We start from the raw sequence: 21,083 nt of genomic DNA, 5'->3' as shown, positions 1-21,083 counted from the left end.
CTTAATAGTAACCTTATTCAGTTGCCGATAATCAACCCACAACCGCATGTCGCATCTTTCTTGTTAACTAAAAAAGTTGGCGCTCCCCACGACGATACACTAGGCCTGACGAACTTCTTCTCAAGGAGATCTTCTAAATGTTTCTTCAACACACTCAACTCTGACAAAGACATTCGATAAGGTGTCATTGACACATGACTAGTACCAGGTACTATGTCAATGGCAAACTCAACTTCTTGCTTCAGCCGCAAGTCGCAAATATCCTCAGGAAAACATCAGGAAACTCACACACCACATGTGTATCACTCACCACAACATCGCTCTCCACTCTTAAGGAAGTGTACGTCATGAGCACCTGATCATTCTCCCTCAAAGACATCTCTACCTGACCGACAAACATGAACCTCGAATCCTCACTCTCTTTAGACTCAGGAAACAACACAATCTTATCGAATCAGTTGATATAAACATGGTTGAATTCTAGACAGTTCATTCTCAAAATCACATCAAGTTGACTCAAAGACAAACAAATCAAGTCAACTCCAAAGGCTCGACCATAAATTTTCAAAAGACAATTCAAACACACTAACATAGTAGTCACCGAACCATTAGTTGGGGTGTCAATGACCACACTACCAGTCATAGAAGACACTTCAAGACTTAACTTGTTAGCACAATCAAGAGATATAAACGAACGCGTCGCACCAATATCAATGATAGCATTAAGAGAAACACCATTTATGAAACACGTACCTGCTTCAGACATCTTCACACCACTCAAGACAAAAACCTTTCCACCTTATTTGTATTACTCTCATACAGTCCAATATTATATCCTTTACACTCTTATATACTTAGTAACAACAAAGAGAATGTGACAATTAAATTACAATACCTTGGATGTCAACTAATATTTTGCGGTATGCTGGAGAGATACTATTGCAGTGTTTCAGCTATTGTGTTAGTGGAATATTATGCTCTTAGAATTGTTAAAACAGGTTGTCCATATGGCCTGACACACCAAGCTCAAAAAAATATAGGGTTTGAGATTTAAAATTAGAGAGTTACTTTTTCCACCCTAAGTATTAGAAAAACACTAAACTATTTGAAACACACTCATCATCACTGTCTGTGAAATTTAGCATATGTCAAAGCCCTGCCTTAAATCTTATTTTGTCACAATATTTTCTGCTGTAGTTTTTACAGAAATAAGTTATAGGAATGAGAAAGTTGAAATCGGACAACGAAATAAAATTATTGCCATGAAAACATTTGCATAGAAATAGAATATTTTAGCTTGTTACTTTGTCCTATTTATAATTTGTATGTATTTTCTATTTTGATTTATGAAAGACCATTCAATTTAACTAAGGCCACATGAAAAATCTTGCTTCTCAAGGTTCTATACTCACTAACTAAGAGAATTACTCAAAGAAGTTTCTTGTTTCATTACCTCATGTAAAACCTCCACCAACATTGAGTCAGTTTTTAGTTGATTTGTAAAACATTCTAAAGTAAAGAACTGAAGCACTCAACTGTTGTTCAATGAATCTATTTGAATGTCGCATTGCAGACTGATATCAAAGCCATTCGAGGGATGATGTTGGTGTCACTAGTTTTTCTATTTCTTTTTGGAGTGTCTTTACATCAAATATTCTTCTCGTAATAGTGAGACTTGGATTTTCTGCAATACAAATATTACACAGCTACACATGATAATCAATCTCAATTATTAATTTGAGATCCAACAATTATATTATAGTCATTGTATATATTAAAACAAATTTAGTCATTGATTTGAGATCAAACATCCAAGATCTCTAAAACAAATTTAGTCATTGATTTGAGATCAAACATCCAAGATCTCTAACTGCAGTTACAACAGAGTGTGAATCTAATAGTTTAACAGTTTAACTGAAATATAGAAAAAGTTTAAATTCCTAATCTTAAAAAGAAAAGGGGCATTCCGAGAATTGAACTCGGGACCTCTCGCACCCTAAGCGAGAATCATACCACTAGACCAAATGCCCATTTTGAAGGTGAAGTGAGACCTAAGTTATTTATTGATGAAACTGTGTATGCATACCACATCGTCTGTTAGCTAAATGCTGGTTCTGTGTCTTCTCATGATAATGAGACCATGTAGGGAAGCTACCAGTCCACCTAAAGCTACCATATTTTTCAAGTTAAGGTATCAAAAAGAGTACCCAACAATAAATACTAGAAAAGGTTAAACTATATGGTTCAGGATTAGATTCTTAATAAGCGTGCTTAGAAAAATTACAAGAAAAAGTTAACTTTATAAATGATCTTAATTAATATGTAGTTAAGCACAAGGATACTTTGGTTTATGCACAAAAAAAGAAAGAATCAGAGAGAGTCTATAGTGGCAACGGTTGCACAAAGGGGCTGGGGCTGCATAAACTGTCATAGATATTAAGTGGAGACAGTTTTTCTTGAACGGTCACAAACCAAGTAACACAAAGTTAATTGAAGTTTTAATTTTGGATTTATCTTTAAAGATAAAGTTTGATAAAATATGACTCACAACAGTCTTTCTATGACCAAATGTTTTTCAGTTTATAGCAACAAGGCATTCACATGCAGTCTCTATAGTAATTGTTATTTAATTACTAGTACTATAAGGCTATAGCAGTATATAAAAAACAAAAACAAAAACTGATGCATATTAATATTTAATTTAACTAACCAATTAATATGTCAATCTTGTCAACTTCCTTCAAAAAGGGGCATTCCGAGAATCGAATGCGGGACCTCTCGCACCCAAAGCGAGAATCATACCACTAGACCAAATGCCCTGATATGAAAAGATATAGTTTGACAGTAAGTTAGTTGGGACAATTGTTTTAGGGGAAAAAATGAACTACATGCCTCTTATTTTCAACATGTGTCATCACTTAGTGTGTCATCACTAAACAAGTTGACAATTGTTTTAAGATCCATATCCAATAGGATCTCATTATGTATTCTAATCAAGAATGAAACAAGAAAACAATGAAATTCCACATACAGGTGTAATGGTTAGGCCTTAACCATTATGGTTACTGTTTATCGTGTTATTTTTATATACACTAAAATTGGGGCTTCTATCAAAGACAAGAAGTTGATGTCAGATCTCTTCTTTTATGCCATAGGTTCTCTTATTTTCTTTCAGTAAAAAGCTGAATTCATCGAAGACTATGGAAACTTACAAACATCTTGTTGTGACTGTGTGTGATATTTCAACAGCTGGAAGTCCTACAACTAGGGACTTTTCCTTAGTGGCCTGAAGGAAGAAAGTCAGAACAGACACAAAACTACGTAGGAAAGAAGGGTTAGCACTTAGCAGCATAGATGATGAAAATGGTGCAGATTATTTAAAGAAGGGAATCAAACTCTATTCAAAGGAATGCTGCTTACCAGGAAAGATAGGAGTAAGGTCAAGAGATTATCCTTCTTCCAAGACAGCTGCATATGAAGGAAACAACCAGGTTTAATGTCAGAAAAGGAGTGTAGGAAGTAATTAATTTTTGCAAAGTTTCTACTATCCCAAAAATCACCAGAAAAGGAGTGTAGGACAGCTGCAATATGCAAATCAGTCTATATATCAGAAACCTCTTTGAGAAAGAAATGCAAGCCCAACAATGCTGAGATTGATGCTACACTTGGATTTCTGTCTCTGCTCCAAATTCCTCGGACAGTGGTAATGTCTAGGCCTTAACCATTGAGGTTATCGTTTTTTATTTTTTTTATTTTACTTGTTATGGTTATAGATACTGAAATTAGGGCTTCTATCAAAGCCAAGAAGTTGCCTTTTTGAACCTTTCCCTTTAATTTCGATAAAGGAAGGAAACTTAGATGTTAACTGCAATATACCTCAAAGCTTATGAAGCCATCAGGTCTCTTCTTTTCTTAAAGTAAAAAATTGAATTTATCAAAGACAGTGAAACTTACAAACATCTTGTAGTGACTATGCGTGATATTTCAAAAGTTGGAAGTCCTACAACCAGCCAACCAGGGACTTATCCTTAGTGGCCTGAAGAAAGAAAATCAGAGCAGAGTTGAAACTGCATAGAAAAGAAGGGTTAGCAGCAGAAATGATGAAAATGATGCAGATTGTTTAAGAAGGAAATTGAACTCCATAGAAAGGAATGTTGCTTACCAAGAAAGATAGGAGTGATGTCGAGATTATCCTGCTTCCATGACAGCTATATATGAAGGAAACAACCAGGTTCAAGGTCATAAAAGGGTTAGCAAGTAACAGATAGAGGCAGATAAGTAATATGCACGAAGAGGGTTGCAAGGGTAGAAATAGAATTGGGGCTGGGGAGCTAGAACACTATCGAGAGCTAAGTAGTAAGATAAAAGGGAACATAGGCTTAATATTGGTCTTTTGGATGTGATGAGAAAAAGGAGGAAAATGACTCCGCGTAGCATATGGAGGCACATTGGCTGCAGTGCATGTTCGTATATCTTTCATTGTATATAATGCCAGATGGATGTTGGGTTCTTTACAATTGTGGAAGAATAACAATAGAAGGAAGGTGAAGGTTTTGGTTCGAACCCTGGCTGTTTCATATTTTTTCAAAAGCGTTGCATTCACAGATTCAGTACTCCACTCCATCGCGCGCCCACGGTGAACCCTTCATATCAGCCACAAGATCTCCTCCAGGTGCAGATCTAAGGGACTAGCAGATGCTCCACATGGTGTTCCCTCAGCACTCAACCACACTGGATCATACGCCCAGCTAAGTTTTATTCTTTATTTTTTACTTTTCTTTCTATTCTTAAATTACATGAGTTATTTTATTAATTTTCCTCTCTTTCTTCAAATTTATTTTATCTTAGCCCTTTTTTTTTCTCATATAATAATTTTATAACCAATAAATTTATTTTTTATTTTTTTTAATCAAATATTTGATTTATTTCATAACATTAAAAACAATTGTTTCTAACAATAAAAGCTACCATTTTTATATACTTTTAAATTTTGTTAACTTCTATCCATTTATAAACCTTATAATTATTAAGTCTTATTTCGGCTCATCTAGCTGTCTGATCGAACTTTCGTTCTCATTAACCTTTTAGGGTTTGCTCAACCCCATTTATTTGCCTTTTGGGATAATATAGGGGATAATATAGGGTTTGTACAATAGCTACTGAATGCAAAAGGCACTAACGCTTATCTTCTTCATGTCTAATTTTCAGGGTTAATCAAATATCCTCGATTACGTGTCGTGCCAATCAAAAAGCTAAGTTCTGATTCTTTTTCTTAAAATTAATTTTTATTAATTGTTACATTTGCCTTATAGGTTCAACTAGGGTTTACTTCATCTGTTGAGGAACTTCTCTTACACTCACCCCTTATTTCTTTTCCTCTTAATTTTCAGAGTGTCTATCAAGAGTCCAAGGAAGATCAAGGCAAGGCATTCAAAGATGTGGGAATTGATTTTTGCCTTTATTTTTCCGTTACCCTATAAGGGTTTTTGCCTTTTAATTTCCCCCATCCCGCAGGTGTTTATTGTAATAGCATATGATTTTTATTCTGCCTTTATTTTTCTGCTGTGGTTAGTAATCTTAGGGAGTGCAAGCCTTGAACTGAATTAGATCACTAATTACAAGATAACGATATCTGAATTAATCACGTGATTGCTGCACCCACACACCTTTAGGGTAATCCCTCTTGTTGCTTGTTGCCTATTAATTGTTGCATTGTCGCCTTAACTTGTTAGAACAAGATTTGTTCTTATCAATTATCTTAGTTTTGATGATAACAATAATATGAATTTTGCTTAAGATAATATGGTACTCTAATCCAATGCAATTTCCCTTTCAGGAAATATATAAAGAGTACGCATAATTCAGCGCTCAGAAGTTGTGTCTCAATGGTTCAGCATGCAACATCAGAACATGGTCTGGCAAGACATCAGAAGATGGTCGAAGCAGAATCAGAACATGGGTCTATGGAAGCATCAGAAGAACATGAGATCAGAAGCACTGAAGATCAGAAGATGGTATCACGCAACAGAAGCACTTCAAGATCAGAAGATGCTATGCACCAAGCTGTTTGACTCTGATGATATTCAAACGTCGTATTCACAAACATCAGATCAGAAGGAAGTACACGTGGCAGACTACGCTGACTGACAAAAGGAACGTTAAAGCTACTAAAGGCTACGTCAGTAGACACAGCGTGAACAAGGCTCGAGGTAGTTGACAAAAGCGTATAACATTAAATGCAAAGCTGTACGGAACACGCAAAGCATTAAATGCACTCAACGGTCATCTTCTCAACGCCTATAAATATGAAGTTCTGATGAGAAGCAAGGTTAACGATTTCGCACCAATACAATTCAAATTAACTTGCTGAAACTCTGTTCAAATCAAAACTCAGAATCTTCATCTTCATCAAAGCTCACTACATTGCTGTTGTAATATCTTAGTGAGATTAAGCTTAAACTGTAAGAGAAATATCACAGTTGTGATTATCGCTTTTAAGAAGCATTTGTAAACTCTTGAATTGATTACATTAAGTTGTAAGGAACTAGAGTGATCGTGTGATCTGTATACTCTAGGAAGTCTTGGCAGTTGGCTGAGCAGAAAGTCTTAGGAGTGAACTAAGCCTAGAGTGATCGTGTTGATCAGTAGACTCTAGAAAAGTCTTAGGAGTGAACTAAGCAGTGTTCCTGGAGTGATCAAGTTGTGATCTGTATACTCTGGAAGACTTAGTCGTGGACTAAGTGGAAAACCATTGTAATCCGTGCGATTAGTGGATTAAATCCTCAGGTTGAGGTAAATCATCTCTGCGGGGGTGGACTGGAGTAGCTTCGTTAACAGCGAACCAGGATAAAAATAATTGTGCAATTTATTTTTATCGTCCAAGATTTAAAGTCACACTTATTCAATCCCCCCCCTTTCTAAGTGTTTTTCTATCCTTCAATTGGCATCAGAGCGCCGGTTCTAAGGTGCAAGCACTTAACCGTGTTTAGAAAAGATTCAGGAAGAGAAAAACGCTTCAGTAAAAGATGGTTGATGAAAGTGAAAGGACTACACCTACACCTGCATCTACATCTGGCTCTGCCGAGCAATACAACGGTAACAATGGTTATACTAGACCGCCGGTATTTGATGGTGAAAACTTTGAATACTGGAAAGATAAACTGGAAAGTTACTTTCTGGGTCTAGATGGTGATCTATGGGATCTTCTAATGGATGGTTACAAACATCCCGTAAATGCCAGAGGCGTAAAGCTGTCAAGGCAAGAAATGAATGATGATCAGAAGAAGCTTTTCAGGAATCATCATAAATGCAGAACTGTTTTGCTGAATGCTATCTCTCATGCTGAGTATGAGAAGATATCTAACAGGGAAACGGCCTATGATATATATGAGTCCTTGAAAATGACTCATGAAGGAAATGCTCAAGTCAAGGAGACTAAAGCTCTAGCCTTAATCCAGAAGTATGAAGCCTTCAAGATGGAGGATGATGAAGACATTGAAAAGATGTTTTCAAGATTTCAAACTCTGACTGCTGGATTGAGAGTTCTTGACAAAGGATACACCAAGGCTGATCATGTAAAGAAGATCATCAGAAGCTTACCCAGAAGATGGGGTCCTATGGTGACTGCATTCAAGATTGCAAAGAATCTGAATGAAGTTTCTCTGGAAGAGCTTATCAGCGCCTTGAGAAGTCATGAAATAGAGCTGGATGCAAATGAGCCTCAAAAGAAAGGTAAATCTATTGCATTAAAATCTAATATCAAGAATTGCACTAACGCTTTTCAGGCCAGAGAAGAAGATCCTGAAGAATCAGAATCTGAAGAAGAAGATGAACTGTCCCTGATCTCCAGAAGGCTAAATCAACTCTGGAAGAGCAAGCAAAGGAAGTTCAGAGGCTTCAGAAGTTCAAGGAAATTTGAACATGGAGAATCTTCTGATGACAGAAGATCTGACAAGAAGAAGGTCATGTGCTATGAATGCAATGAACCAGGACACTTCAGGAATGAATGTCCAAATCTTCAGAAGGAGAATCCCAAGAAAAAGTTTCATAAGAAGAAAGGTCTTATGGCAACCTGGGATGAGTCAGAAGATGATTCAGAAGATGAGCAGGCCAACTGTGCGCTGATGGCGACAGAAGATGACGGATCAGAATCTACATCAGAATCAGATTCTGAAGAGGTATTTTCTGAACTTACTAGAGATGAGTTAGTTTCCGGTCTAACTGAACTTCTGGAACTCAAGTCTCAGATTAGTCTCAAATACAAAAAGCTGAAAAAGCAATTTGAATTTGAAACAAAGAGGCTTGAATTGGAGAATTCTGAATTAAAGGAAAAACTTTTAAAATTGTCCAATAATGTTGGATCTCCTTCTAATTCAGAAAAATCCACTCCTAGTCTGAACCATATTCTGAAAGAATATGATTTAAGTTTCAGAAAGTTCTTATCTAGAAGTATTGGCAGAAGTCAGCTAGCTTCTATGATATATGCTGTGTCTGGAAACAAAAGAGTCGGCATTGGTTATGAGGGTGAAACCCCATACAAACTTGAACCTGTTGATGAAATGAAACTCACATACAAGCCATTGTATGATCAGTTCAAGTATGGCCACTCCCATGATATTAGGCACACTTCACATGCACAAAGTTTTCACATAACACACACCAAGAAGCATGTGACACAACCTAGGAAATATCATGAAACTCATATTAAAAATTATCATGCTGTTCCTATTGCTTATAATGTCAAACCCAAGTTCAATCAGAACTTGAGAAAATCTAACAAGAAAGGACCCAAGAAAATGTGGGTACCTAAGGATAAGATTATTCCTATTGCAGATATCCTTGGCTGCGAGAAGAACAAAGCACAACATGTCATGGTACCTGGACTCTGGATGCTCGCGACACATGACAGGAAGAAGGTCTATGTTCCAAGACCTGGTGCTTAAGTCTGGAGGAGAAGTCAAGTTTGGAGGAGATCAGAAGGGCAAGATAATTGGCTCTGGAACTATAAAGTCTGGTAACTCTCCTTCCATTTCTAATGTACTTCTTGTAAAAGGTTTAACTCATAACCTCTTATCTATCAGTCAATTAAGTGACAATGGTTATGATATAATCTTTAATCAAAAGTCTTGCAAGGCGGTAAATCAGAAGGATGGCTCAATCCTATTTACAGGCATGAGGAAGAATAACATTTATAAGACAGATCTGCAAGATCTTATGAGTCAGAAGGTGACTTGTCTTATGTCTGTTTCTGAAGAGCAGTGGGTCTGGCACAGGAGATTAGGTCATGCTAGTTTGAGAAAGATTTCTCAGATTAACAAACTGAATCTTGTCAGAGGACTCCCTAATCTGAAATTCAAATCAGATGCTCTTTGTGAAGCATGTCAGAAGGGCAAGTTCTCCAAACCTGCATTCAAGTCTAAGAATGTTGTTTCTACCTCAAGGCCATTAGAACTCTTGCACATTGATCTGTTTGGACCAGTCAAAACAGCATCTGTCAGAGGAAAGAAATATGGATTAGTCATCGTAGATGATTATAGCCGCTGGACATGGGTGAAATTCTTAAAACACAAGGATGAGACTCATTCAGTGTTCTTTGATTTCTGCATTCAGATTCAATCTGAAAAAGAGTGTAAAATCATAAAGGTCAGAAGTGATCATGGTGGTGAATTTGAGAACAGATCCTTTGAAGAGTTCTTCAAAGAAAATGGTATTGCCCATGATTTCTCTTGTCCTAGAACTCCACAGCAAAATGGGGTTGTAGAACGAAAGAATAGGACTCTGCAAGAAATGGCCAGAACCATGATCAATGAAACCAATATGGCTAAGCATTTCTGGGCAGAAGCAATAAACACTGCATGCTATATTCAGAATAGAATCTCTATCAGACCTATTCTAAATAAGACTCCCTATGAATTGTGGAAGAATAGAAAGCCCAACATTTCATATTTCCATCCTTTTGGATGTGTATGCTTTATTCTGAACACTAAAGATCATCTTGGTAAGTTTGATTCCAAAGCTCAAAAATGTTTCCTTCTTGGATATTCTGAACGCTCAAAAGGCTACAGAGTATACAATACTGAAACATTGGTTGTAGAAGAATCAATCAATATCAGGTTTGATGATAAGCTTGGTTCTGAAAAACCAAAGCAGGTTGATAATTTTGCAGGTTATGATATTGATATATCAGAAGTTGTTGAGCCAAGAAGCAACGCATCAGAAGCAGAGCTCCTCAGAAGCAAGGAACCAGAAGATCAAGTATCAGCTTCTCTGGACAATCTAAGTATTTCTGAAGAACCATCTGTCAGAAGATCATCCAGACTCATCTCCGGTCATTCAGAAGATGTCATTCTTGGAAAGAAGGATGATCCAATCAGAACAAGAGCATTCCTTAGGAACAATGCAGACTGTCAATTAGGTCTTGTATCTTTGATCGAGCCAACTTCTGTTGATCATGCTCTAGAAGATCCAGACTGGATAATTGCTATGCAAGAAGAATTAAATCAGTTCACAAGGAATGATGTTTGGGATCTTGTTCCTAGACCAGATGGATTCAATATAATTGGTACAAAATGGGTCTTCAGAAACAAGCTCAGTGAGAAAGGTGAAGTGGTAAGGAACAAAGCCAGACTGGTGGCTCAGGGTTATAGTCAGCAAGAAGGGATTGACTATACAGAAACCTTTGCACCAGTAGCCAGGTTAGAGTCTATTCGTCTATTAATTTCTTTTGCCACTCAACATAACATCATTCTCTATCAGATGGATGTTAAGAGTGCCTTCTTAAATGGTTATATAGATGAAGAAGTTTATGTCCATCAACCTCCTGGTTTTGAAGACTCTATGTCTCCGAATCATGTGTTTAAATTAAAGAAATCATTATATGGATTGAAGCAAGCTCCCAGAGCTTGGTATGAACGCTTAAGTTCTTTCCTTCTAGATAATGGTTTCACTAGAGGAAAAGTGGACACTACTCTCTTTTGTAAAACCTTTGAAAAGGATATTTTTATTTGTCAAATATATGTAGATGATATTATTTTTGGAACATCTAATGCTACACTTGGAAAGGAGTTTGCTAAGTCTATGCAGGCTGAGTTTGAAATGAGCATGATGGGAGAACTCAAGTATTTTCTTGGAATACAAATAAATCAAACATCAGAAGGAACATATGTTCACCAAACCAAGTATGTGAAGGAACTTCTGAAGAAGTTTAATCTTCTGGACTGCAAAGAAGCCAAAACTCCTATGCATCCAACATGCATCCTAGGTAAGGATGAGGTAAGTAAGAAGGTAGATCAGAAGTTATACAGAGGTATGATAGGATCTCTTCTATATCTGACTGCTTCTAGACCTGACATTCTGTTCAGTGTTTGTTTGTGTGCTAGATTCCAATCAGATCCTAAAGAATCTCATTTAACTGCTGTTAAGAGAATTCTAAGGTATCTGAAAGGTACTACTAATGTTGGTTTAGTTTACAGAAAATCTAAAGAATACAACTTAGTAGGATTCTGCGATGCTGATTATGCTGGAGACAGAATTGAAAGAAAAAGTACTTCAGGAAGTTGCCAATTTCTTGGAAGTCACTTAATCTCCTGGTACAGCAAGAAGCAAGCAACCATTGCTCTATCAACAACAGAAGCAGAATATGTTGCTGCTGCTGGTTGTAGTACACAGATGCTCTGGATGAAGAGTCAGTTGGAAGATTATCAGATATTTGAGAGTAACATTCCTATATTCTGTGATAATACTTCTGCTATATGTTTATCTAAGAATCCTATTCTTCATTCAAAAGCTAAACATATTGAGATTAAACATCATTTCATAAGGGACTATGTTCAGAAGGGTGTTATATCTTTAAACTTTGTTGATACAGACCATCAATGGGCTGATATCTTTACAAAACCCCTGGCTGAAGATAGGTTTAAGTTCATTCTGAAGAACATCAGTATGGATTTATGTCCAGAATGAGAAGATGAGAAGTTCTCATGTATGAGTATCTTCTGAAATGAATGTGGAACATTTTTATTGACAGAAGTTCTGATTGAATTCTTTTAGAAATTATGATTCGGTTATTACTAACGTTTCATTGTCTAAGTTGATTCAGAACCTCTTTTAAAGCAATACAGCTGTTACGCTTTGTCTCGGGATGGTAAACCTGTCGTTACTATTCATGGATAAGCGCGCGTGCAGTTGAAGGGACGCCGACCATAGGTAACTGTGCTAGTCACCTCATTTGTCTTTATTATCTCTCCTCGCGTCACGTAACATTAAATGCTAGTCATCATTCGTTTCATTTTATTTTCCTTTAAAATCTCTTCAAAATGGTTTTTGGTTTTCTATCTCCTTGTTTCCCTCTTAAAGTTTTTTTTTCTTCTCTCTCTCTTTCTCTCTCTCGTTTTTCATTTCTTCTCTAAAAACCTAGCGTTCACCCTAAGCCTGTTGAAGCTCCATGACTCAAAGGCGACAGATCTCTGTGCATCTCGGGATGGCTCTTCTAATACCGCTCAAGTCAGACTCTTCTTTGATGTTGTTATCAACTTTCATCCAAAGACAGAAGACTTTCTTGAGTTATGGGAGGAGGTTAAGAATGATATTCTTGACTTCTATGTTAAGGGAAAGCCCCGTTTGCAACATTAGCTCTCTGTCTGTGAACTGTCCCTCACTTCCTCCTTGGTTCTGGGATCTCTCCTACAGTGGAGGTTTCAGTCTGGAAGACAAGAAGTCCTCCGGGATTCTTGATGGGTTGACACAGAGCGTGTCTAGCTAGGGTTCTGTTTTTAATTTTTGTAGTGATTTCCTCCTTGGAAATCCTTTTTTGTATTTGCTAGGAATGTTTCTCATCTTGTTAAGCATAGGAACCTTTTGTAATATCTTTTGATTATTAATGAAAAGTTTCTTTGTGTTTTACATTCCAGTAAATGTTCTCTTTTGTCGTTTTATGCATCTGAATCTTTTTAAATATTCTTTTTGATGTTATGACAAAAAGGGGGAGAAGATAAATGATAAATGATTTGATTAAATCTATCAGTTGCTGGGCAAAAAGGCTCCCACACATTCACTAACAAGAACTGCAAGTTCTATATGGTTTAAGTGTTTTGCAGGTACACAGAAGAGAAGTGAATCTTCAGAAGCAAACACTAGAAGCAAAATCATAAGAAGCGTTATTCTGTAAAAGGAATAAGCTCTTGGAAACTGAAGCAAGCTGAGTGCTGTCAAGCTTCGGGAATCAGAAGCACAATCAGAAGCACTGATAATAGAATTTGAATATCATTGTCTATCCTGTTCTGACAAAATTCTATTTGCTCTGATACATATAATGTTATGGCTCTGATACATTATGTGCTCTGATACATTATTTCAGCCTATATGGCTCTGATACATATAATGTGCTCAAACATACATTTTATGTTCTAACTCGTTCATGCTGACTTTTGTCGTTTAGTTTTTGTTCTGTAACATTTCAGGATGTAGAGATGCTCTGATGATGCTCTGGTACATTCAACAATGTTCTGATACAAATCTAGCATGAAGTGAGGTTGGTAGACATTCAAAGTTCTGAAGCTATCCGAGGGAAGCAGAAATCAGAAGATGTGAATGTTCTAAAAGATCCAGAAAACTCAAGTTCTGAAGCTGTCCTGAATGGAAGCAGAAGTCAGAAGCTGTGAATGTTCTGAAGATCAAAGAAATTCAAAGTTCTGAAGCTGTCCACGATGGAAGCAGGAATCAGAAGCTGTGAGTGTTCTAAGGATCTGAAGAAATTCAAGTTCTGAAGCTGTCCAATGGAAGCAGAAGTCAGAAGCTATGAATTCTCTGAAGACAGAAGCTTATATGATCGTCTCTACCGAAATAATCAGGGAAGTCTTTTATCAAAGTTCTTCGAGTATTTATTTCAGGGGGAGATTATTTATCTCAGGGGGAGATTGTTAATCTCAGGGGGAGACATATTCATATGCTTATGCTATAGCTGTGTAATTTGTCTTTTGCCGTCTACTCTTTCTGATCGCAAATTCATATCATTTATATATGTTTTTGTCATCATCAAAAAGGGGGAGATTGTTAGAACAAGATTTGTTCTTATCAATTATCTTAGTTTTGATGATAACAATAATATGAATTTTGCTTAAGATAATATGGTACTCTAATCCAATGCAATTTCCCTTTCAGGAAATATATAAAGAGTACGCATAATTCAGCGCTCAGAAGTTGTGTCTCAATGGTTCAGCATGCAACATCAGAACATGGTCTGGCAAGACATCAGAAGATGGTCGAAGCAGAATCAGAACATGGGTCTATGGAAGCATCAGAAGAACATGAGATCAGAAGCACTGAAGATCAGAAGATGGTATCACGCAACAGAAGCACTTCAAGATCAGAAGATGCTATGCACCAAGCTGTTTGACTCTGATGATATTCAAACGTCGTATTCACAAACATCAGATCAGAAGGAAGTACACGTGGCAGACTACGCTGACTGACAAAAGGAACGTTAAAGCTACTAAAGGCTACGTCAGTAGACACAGCGTGAACAAGGCTCGAGGTAGTTGACAAAAGCGTATAACATTAAATGCAAAGCTGTACGGAACACGCAAAGCATTAAATGCACTCAACGGTCATCTTCTCAACGCCTATAAATATGAAGTTCTGATGAGAAGCAAGGTTAACGATTTCGCACCAATACAATTCAAATTAACTTGCTGAAACTCTGTTCAAATCAAAACTCAGAATCTTCATCTTCATCAAAGCTCACTACATTGCTGTTGTAATATCTTAGTGAGATTAAGCTTAAACTGTAAGAGAAATATCACAGTTGTGATTATCGCTTTTAAGAAGCATTTGTAAACTCTTGAATTGATTACATTAAGTTGTAAGGAACTAGAGTGATCGTGTGATCTGTATACTCTAGGAAGTCTTGGCAGTTGGCTGAGCAGAAAGTCTTAGGAGTGAACTAAGCCTAGAGTGATCGTGTTGATCAGTAGACTCTAGAAAAGTCTTAGGAGTGAACTAAGCAGTGTTCCTGGAGTGATCAAGTTGTGATCTGTATACTCTGGAAGACTTAGTCGTGGACTAAGTGGAAAACCATTGTAATCCGTGCGATTAGTGGATTAAATCCTCAGGTTGAGGTAAATCATCTTTGCGGGGGTGGACTGGAGTAGCTTCGTTAACAGCGAACCAGGATAAAAATAATTGTGCAATTTATTTTTATCGTCCAAGATTTAAAGTCACACTTATTCAATCCCCCCCCTTTCTAAGTGTTTTTCTATCCTTCATAACTTTTTTGCCTAAAAATAGTCAAGTCCCTCGATTCCGAGGATACCAAAAGCAATGTTGCCTGTCGCCTTCAAAGTTATTGAAACTCCCTCGATGTTGCATCGGTAAATAATTTGTCCCCATTGCTAAGGTATCCTCGCATGATGCCTTAATTGACTATTATATCCTTCCCTTAGACTACCTGCCCTCTTTATGGCATGGGACAGTCTTATGGCTAACGATTTCTTGATGACCCTTCACATCCAATTGAAAGACTTCCTGCCCTCTCATGGTATGATAGATCCTTTCGCCTGAAAAGCTAAAAGAACGTTTTTTTTCTTAGGGTAAGTAGCTTTTAATTGCTTGCTCAATTCAAATTCAAACTCTTTTTCCACTAATTTTCAAATACTTTTCAAAAGACTACGCTTATTTACAAGCTAAAGTTCTTCTTCAAAGTTTTTACTTTTCACACCTCATTTTCAAACATTTCAAACATTTCAAAGTGAGCTAAGCAATTAAGAGCCCATGGATAACCATGGATGCAAAGGGTGCCTTACACCTTCCCTTTGTATAACTTACCCCCCGAACTCAAATCTTTACAAAAGGTCTTTTTCTGTTCTTTTTGCCTTTCCCAATTGGATAAAATAAAAGTCGGTGGCGACTCTTGCTTACCGCACATTTCGATAAAGTCAATTCACCGTATTACAAGCCTGCAATCATAATAATATATTAGAGATACACAATAGTTACATAGAGACCTCTTCTTCAAAGCTCTCCAAAAGTCAGCTGTTTAGACATGTGGTTTGACATCACATCAACACAGCTTTTGGAGCTTGTACAATCAGACAGGTCCACTACTCCCATGTCATATAAAATCAATACTCCCCCTCAAAGGGAACACCCAAAACACACCAAATACAAACTACCCAAGTTCACACATCAGAGGCACATGTAGAAGAAGATAAATAAGCCTCACATCAGCAGTATCAACAGAAGGCGTGGCAAACTATCATGCTCCCCCTAAAAAATAGTTGTATCCAGCAAGCAACCACAATAACTATCCTCATTAGTAGTAGCACAATCCTATCAACATTCTAATCAACATATCAAGACATGTGTCATAACATTAGGATAAACAAAACACACTAACACTTTACTCCCCCTTTTTAGCCAAAAATTAACAAAAATTAGAGTAAATGTAAACAAAAATGGAAGAAATCACATTGCACAACATAAGTAAAAACATATGGAAGCACTCAATCTCAGATGAAAACACATAAAATCAGATCTTTTTTAGGTGGTATTCTACCTCTTGTATCTGTCAAAGATCCTTTTGTACTCCTTATTGCTGTCTTGCAGAGATCTTTTGTTCCATCCTTTAACTATAGCAATTTGAAAAGGCTTATCATACCTCAGAGAATAGAGGAAAGATGCAGTAACAGTTGCATTCCTCCATATCTGTAATTGCTATAACTCCTCAATAGTGCAAGTTCCAATCCCACTGCTTATGTTTTCAATCTGATGTATTTTAAACATAACAGTAATTTGTTCCTTGTTGTCCATATGCTCTAGGGTAACAACCTTCTCTTCAACAAAATTCTTGATTAGTTGGCTATAACTATCAAGGTTCTGATTGCAGCCATGTTAAATGAGATATCTGATAACATTCATATCTGCACAGTGTAATATCAATACATCATGTTTGTCATTAAAATCCTTCAACATATGTTTCATTCTTATCAGTTCATAGAAACATCCTCTTGTTCCTCAAGTTCAATTTCAACAGTACACCAAAAAGCACATACTTGCTTCTTATTGATCCAAAAAAAACAGATTGTTCCTCAAGTCAAAACATCCATCAACATTTAATACTTTTCCATTAAATTCAGTGATGTCCTCTTCATTAGGGTGTCTTATAATCAATTCCTTAGATTGTTTTATCTGTTTTTTTTTTGTAGAGAGAACTTTGCTGGATTGAAAACTTATTGATACAATGCTTGTGAATTCACAAATTTCCTCTTTCACTACTTTTAAGTCTGCATACGAGATGTTCCAACATTGTATTTGACATCCCTCTTCTCTTCAGTAATTGAATCAACAATCACCACACTTATGATTTCTATTGTAACTCTATTTTTAGAGTGAAATACTCTACAAGCTCTACTGTGAAGAGTAACCCAGAAATACCACTTCTTCTCTTATGGAATCTTTGTCAGTCTAGATATAGCATCTACTTCCAAAGATATGAAAATATTTAACTAAGGGCTTCTTTCCTTTCCATAAATCGTAGAGAGTGGTTAAAGTACCTTCTCTCAAAGTGACCCTATTATGAATATAGCATGCAATATTCATAGCTTCAGCCCAAAACTCTAGTGGCAATTGCTTAGCATGAAGCATGACTCTAGTTGGTTCTTATATAGATCTAGTCTTTTGCTCAATAATTCCAATTTGTTGAGAAGAGAATTCATGACTAATACCTTCATAATCACAAAATTAAGAGAATTTTGCATCTTCAAACTCTTTGTCATGGTCACTTCTAACTTTGACAATCACACCATTCTTTTCCTCATGAATACTTTGACACAAATCTTTGAAGACTTCAAAGGTGTCTGATTTTTCTTTAAGAAATTTCATCCATGTATACCCAGAAAAATCATCAATAATCACATAGACATACCTCTTTACACCCAAGATTTCTATTTGCATTGGTCCCATTAAGTCCATATGAAGAAGTTTCAGCACTTTGGAAGTAGTCTGATGTAGAAACTTTGGGTGTGACATCATGGTTTGCTTCTTAATTTCACACTCATCACATATTTTCCCTTCTTCAATCTTGAGCCTTGGCATTCCTTTAATGGCTCCTTCAGATATGATTTCCTTCATTCTTCTGAGATGAAGGTCTCCAAGTTTCTGGTGCCATAGCTTCACTTCATTATCATTAGTTGTTGAACATGTGGAAGTGTAAGCAATTCTTTGAGATTCCCACAAGTAACAATTGTCTTTAGAACTTATGCCCTTCATAATAATAACATCTTTCTCATCTTTGACTAAGCATTCTGATTTGGAGAAACTAACCAACAACCCTTAATCACATATAGTTGACTAATGCTAATAAGATTAGCAGACAATCCTTTCACAAGAAGTACATCTTATAAATTTGGAGAACTATTGTCAAAGTACCAGTCTTGTCTATTTGAAGCTCTCAAGGAGGTATGAGTTATAATATTCACATCTTTTTCTTTAACCATTCTCTTTTTGCTAACTTGACTAGTCTTAGAATGAGTTGAAGATTTTTTATCTCCAAACAATTTATAACAAAAAGGCTTAATATGACCATGCTCACCATAATAATTACATCTCCAAGTTGAAGAATTGGAATTTGTTGGTGTTTCATTCAGTCTGCTAATATGTTGAAACATGTAGTTGGTCTTGTTGATTAATCTTTTATTTTAAGCAGGAAAGAACTTTTCTACAAATCTTTTATTTTATTGTATATCAAATGAATGATTAACCTTTGTATCTTCAGCTTCTTTCATTGTATCAACCCTATTTTTCATCCTTTTCAGAGAGTTTGTCAAGTTGTCAAGCTTGGAATTTAAGAAAGCTACATCACTCATTCATCTTTAGATTTTCAAACCTGGAAGTGAGAAGTTGAAGCCTAGACATTCTTACCTTGTATGTGCCTTCATAAGTTGTTCTGAGGATTTCCCAAGCATCCTTGGCCACATTACATGTATTGGTCAACTTGAAAACATTCTTGTCTACTCCTTTTAATAGAGCATTTAGAGCCTTGGAGTTTCCAAGAGGAGATTTATCATCCTCATCAGACCAATCTTCTTCAGGTTTTAAGGACACATTCCCTTCTTTATCCTTATTAACATGATATTCTCATCCTTTTAAAACAGCCTTCCAAGCTTTGTTGTCCATTGATTTTAGAAAAGCCACCATTCTGAATTTCCACCAGTCATAATTAGATTCATCCAACATAAGGGGTCTGTTGTTGTATCCCCCTTCTTTATCCATAGTATCAGAAATTATTTTCCTCGGAGCTCACTCAATAAACAGAACAGGGTGTCTGATCTGATGCCAATTGAATATCTGGCACTTATAACAGATGTCAAGACAGATGTCCCAACAACACACAATATCAAGACAGATGTTATAACATATGCTGACTTACAACACATTTGTCAAAATGGAAAGTAAATGACAGAATGAAAAATAAAACAGAGAATTGTTAACCCAGTTCAGTGCAAACAACACCTAATATGGGAGTTACCAAGCCAAGAAGGAAGTCCACTATTAGTAGTATTAGTTCAAAGCTAAACACCTCCATTTACAACTTATCGCCTAATCATTACCCAACTCTACTTTTGCCTATAAGTCGACATCTAAATATGAGAAATCGTCATCCCACTTCCAATCACTGCACCGATAAAACAGTCACACACCCCGCGACCAAGGGAACCCAAGTAGAAAGATTACACTTTTTAATAAACAAAAAACTTAGTTAAGCACCCTAACTAAGAACAATACTCGATCTTTCTTAAAATCTTTTGATCAAGAACAACACTCAACTCTCTTGCTTAAAAGTTCAAGAGTGAGAACACACGTCCACCTCAATGTATCAGAAGATACATGAGTGACACTAAATAACAGAAAACACGAAGAGCTTGAAAAACTTCCAAAACTGCAACCCTTATTGCTCCCACTATTTTCCTTTACAAGAAAGCTTGGCAAACTAGGTTTTCCAAGTTCCTTTTTATATATACTTGCAAAATGGGCTTGGACTTTAATTTGAATCCGATATCTTCTTTTTTGAAAACAGTTGCAAGTTCTTTTCACAAATTAGGAATAAATCAAATCAAATATTAGTTTTCCAAAAGAAATCTAAAAAAATCTTTTTCTAAAAACAGAGACTAATCTGCATTTGCCCTAATCCTCTCTTGATTGCCTGTGCCTGTAATGATTACTTGAATATTCCAGATTCTCATATTTTTCAATCAAATCTTTCAAGGTTTAAAAACCAGTCTGAACTGTCAGGATGTTCTGGTGTAAAATGTCACAATATTTGACAGAACATCTGTCAAAACACATAACGATAAAACTTGTTATGACAGCAGAACAGGATGTTACAACACCTTGTTCAACGTTAGTTAAGAACCATGTTTTATCAAAATTATGCCAATACGAAAACCATGAAACTAACAATTAGGTTTTGTTAGAATCGGAACCTATTTGTGTTTTAGTGTGGATTAAAATATCCAAACGGTGGTGTTAGGATCTTATAGAAATTGAATTTTGCAAACAACACTTCTCGTGAAACTTTAAAATTTATCAGTTCAATATAGTTTGTAATTTTTTGTTATTGTCCTTGAACAATCTAAAAATAGTTATGAATTGTTGTATAATTGCATTTGTGATTCCTTTTAAGCTAAGCATAACATCTCTACTTTCGCAAATCGCTTTCCGCAATGCAAACTCTGAATTTCATTTTGAAAACCTTGATAAACAATTTTGAATATATGATAAAAAATTTAAAGGGTCTATTCACCCCTCTAGATCGTTTCTATACTCCATATTCTCACCTAACACAAGGTGGTTGATGGTTAAATTAGCATCGCCACAATTTCAAATTTAGACGAAGGTTCTTGAAATATGCCTTAAAACCTTTAATGATTAAGAGAACAAATATATATTTTGAGATTGCAAAAAAAAAAAAGTCATAAAATCAGCCAAGAGATCAACAAAAAGGTGCTGGAACCGCTGGTAAGTGGGTCGATGGAGGTGGCTCGTGGCGGCTTGGCCGGATGGCGACTCGGTAGTAAGGGAAAAATTAGAAA

General features: G+C 36.3%; 1 protein-coding gene and 1 non-coding gene across 2 annotated transcripts; both read right to left on the bottom strand.

Moving 5' to 3' along the window:
- Positions 1 to 17: 17 nt before the first annotated feature.
- Positions 18 to 766, bottom strand: LOC131647945 (uncharacterized). The gene is made up of 3 exons (XM_058917759.1): positions 602 to 766; positions 311 to 445; positions 18 to 263 (listed from the first exon to the last, which is right to left on the bottom strand). The coding sequence occupies exons 1-3, from the start codon at positions 764 to 766 to the stop codon at positions 18 to 20; spliced, it is 546 nt and encodes a 181-aa protein (XP_058773742.1).
- A 1,192-nt stretch (positions 767 to 1,958) lies between these two features.
- On the bottom strand, positions 1,959 to 2,030 carry TRNAP-AGG (transfer RNA proline (anticodon AGG)). The gene has a single exon. It is a non-coding gene; the product is annotated as a tRNA-Pro (tRNA).
- Positions 2,031 to 21,083: the final 19,053 nt, after the last annotated feature.

Source organism: Vicia villosa, linkage group LG1 (assembly GCF_029867415.1).
Source record: "Vicia villosa cultivar HV-30 ecotype Madison, WI linkage group LG1, Vvil1.0, whole genome shotgun sequence".
In the NCBI taxonomy this organism is placed as follows: Eukaryota; Viridiplantae; Streptophyta; class Magnoliopsida; order Fabales; family Fabaceae; genus Vicia; species Vicia villosa.
This window is presented reverse-complemented; position numbering and strand designations above follow the sequence as displayed.

Excerpts from the sequence above, each read along its gene's own strand:
- LOC131647945 (XM_058917759.1), bottom strand. The coding sequence starts at position 766 with ATGTCTGAAGCAGGTACGTGTTTCATAAATGGTGTTTCTCTTAATGCT. Across the intron at positions 446-601 it reads ACACCCCAACTAATGGTTCG|ATTGTGTTGTTTCCTGAGTC; the intron begins GTGACTACTATG and ends TGATTCGATAAG. Across the intron at positions 264-310 it reads GAGTGGAGAGCGATGTTGTG|GATATTTGCGACTTGCGGCT; the intron begins GTGAGTGATACA and ends TGTTTTCCTGAG.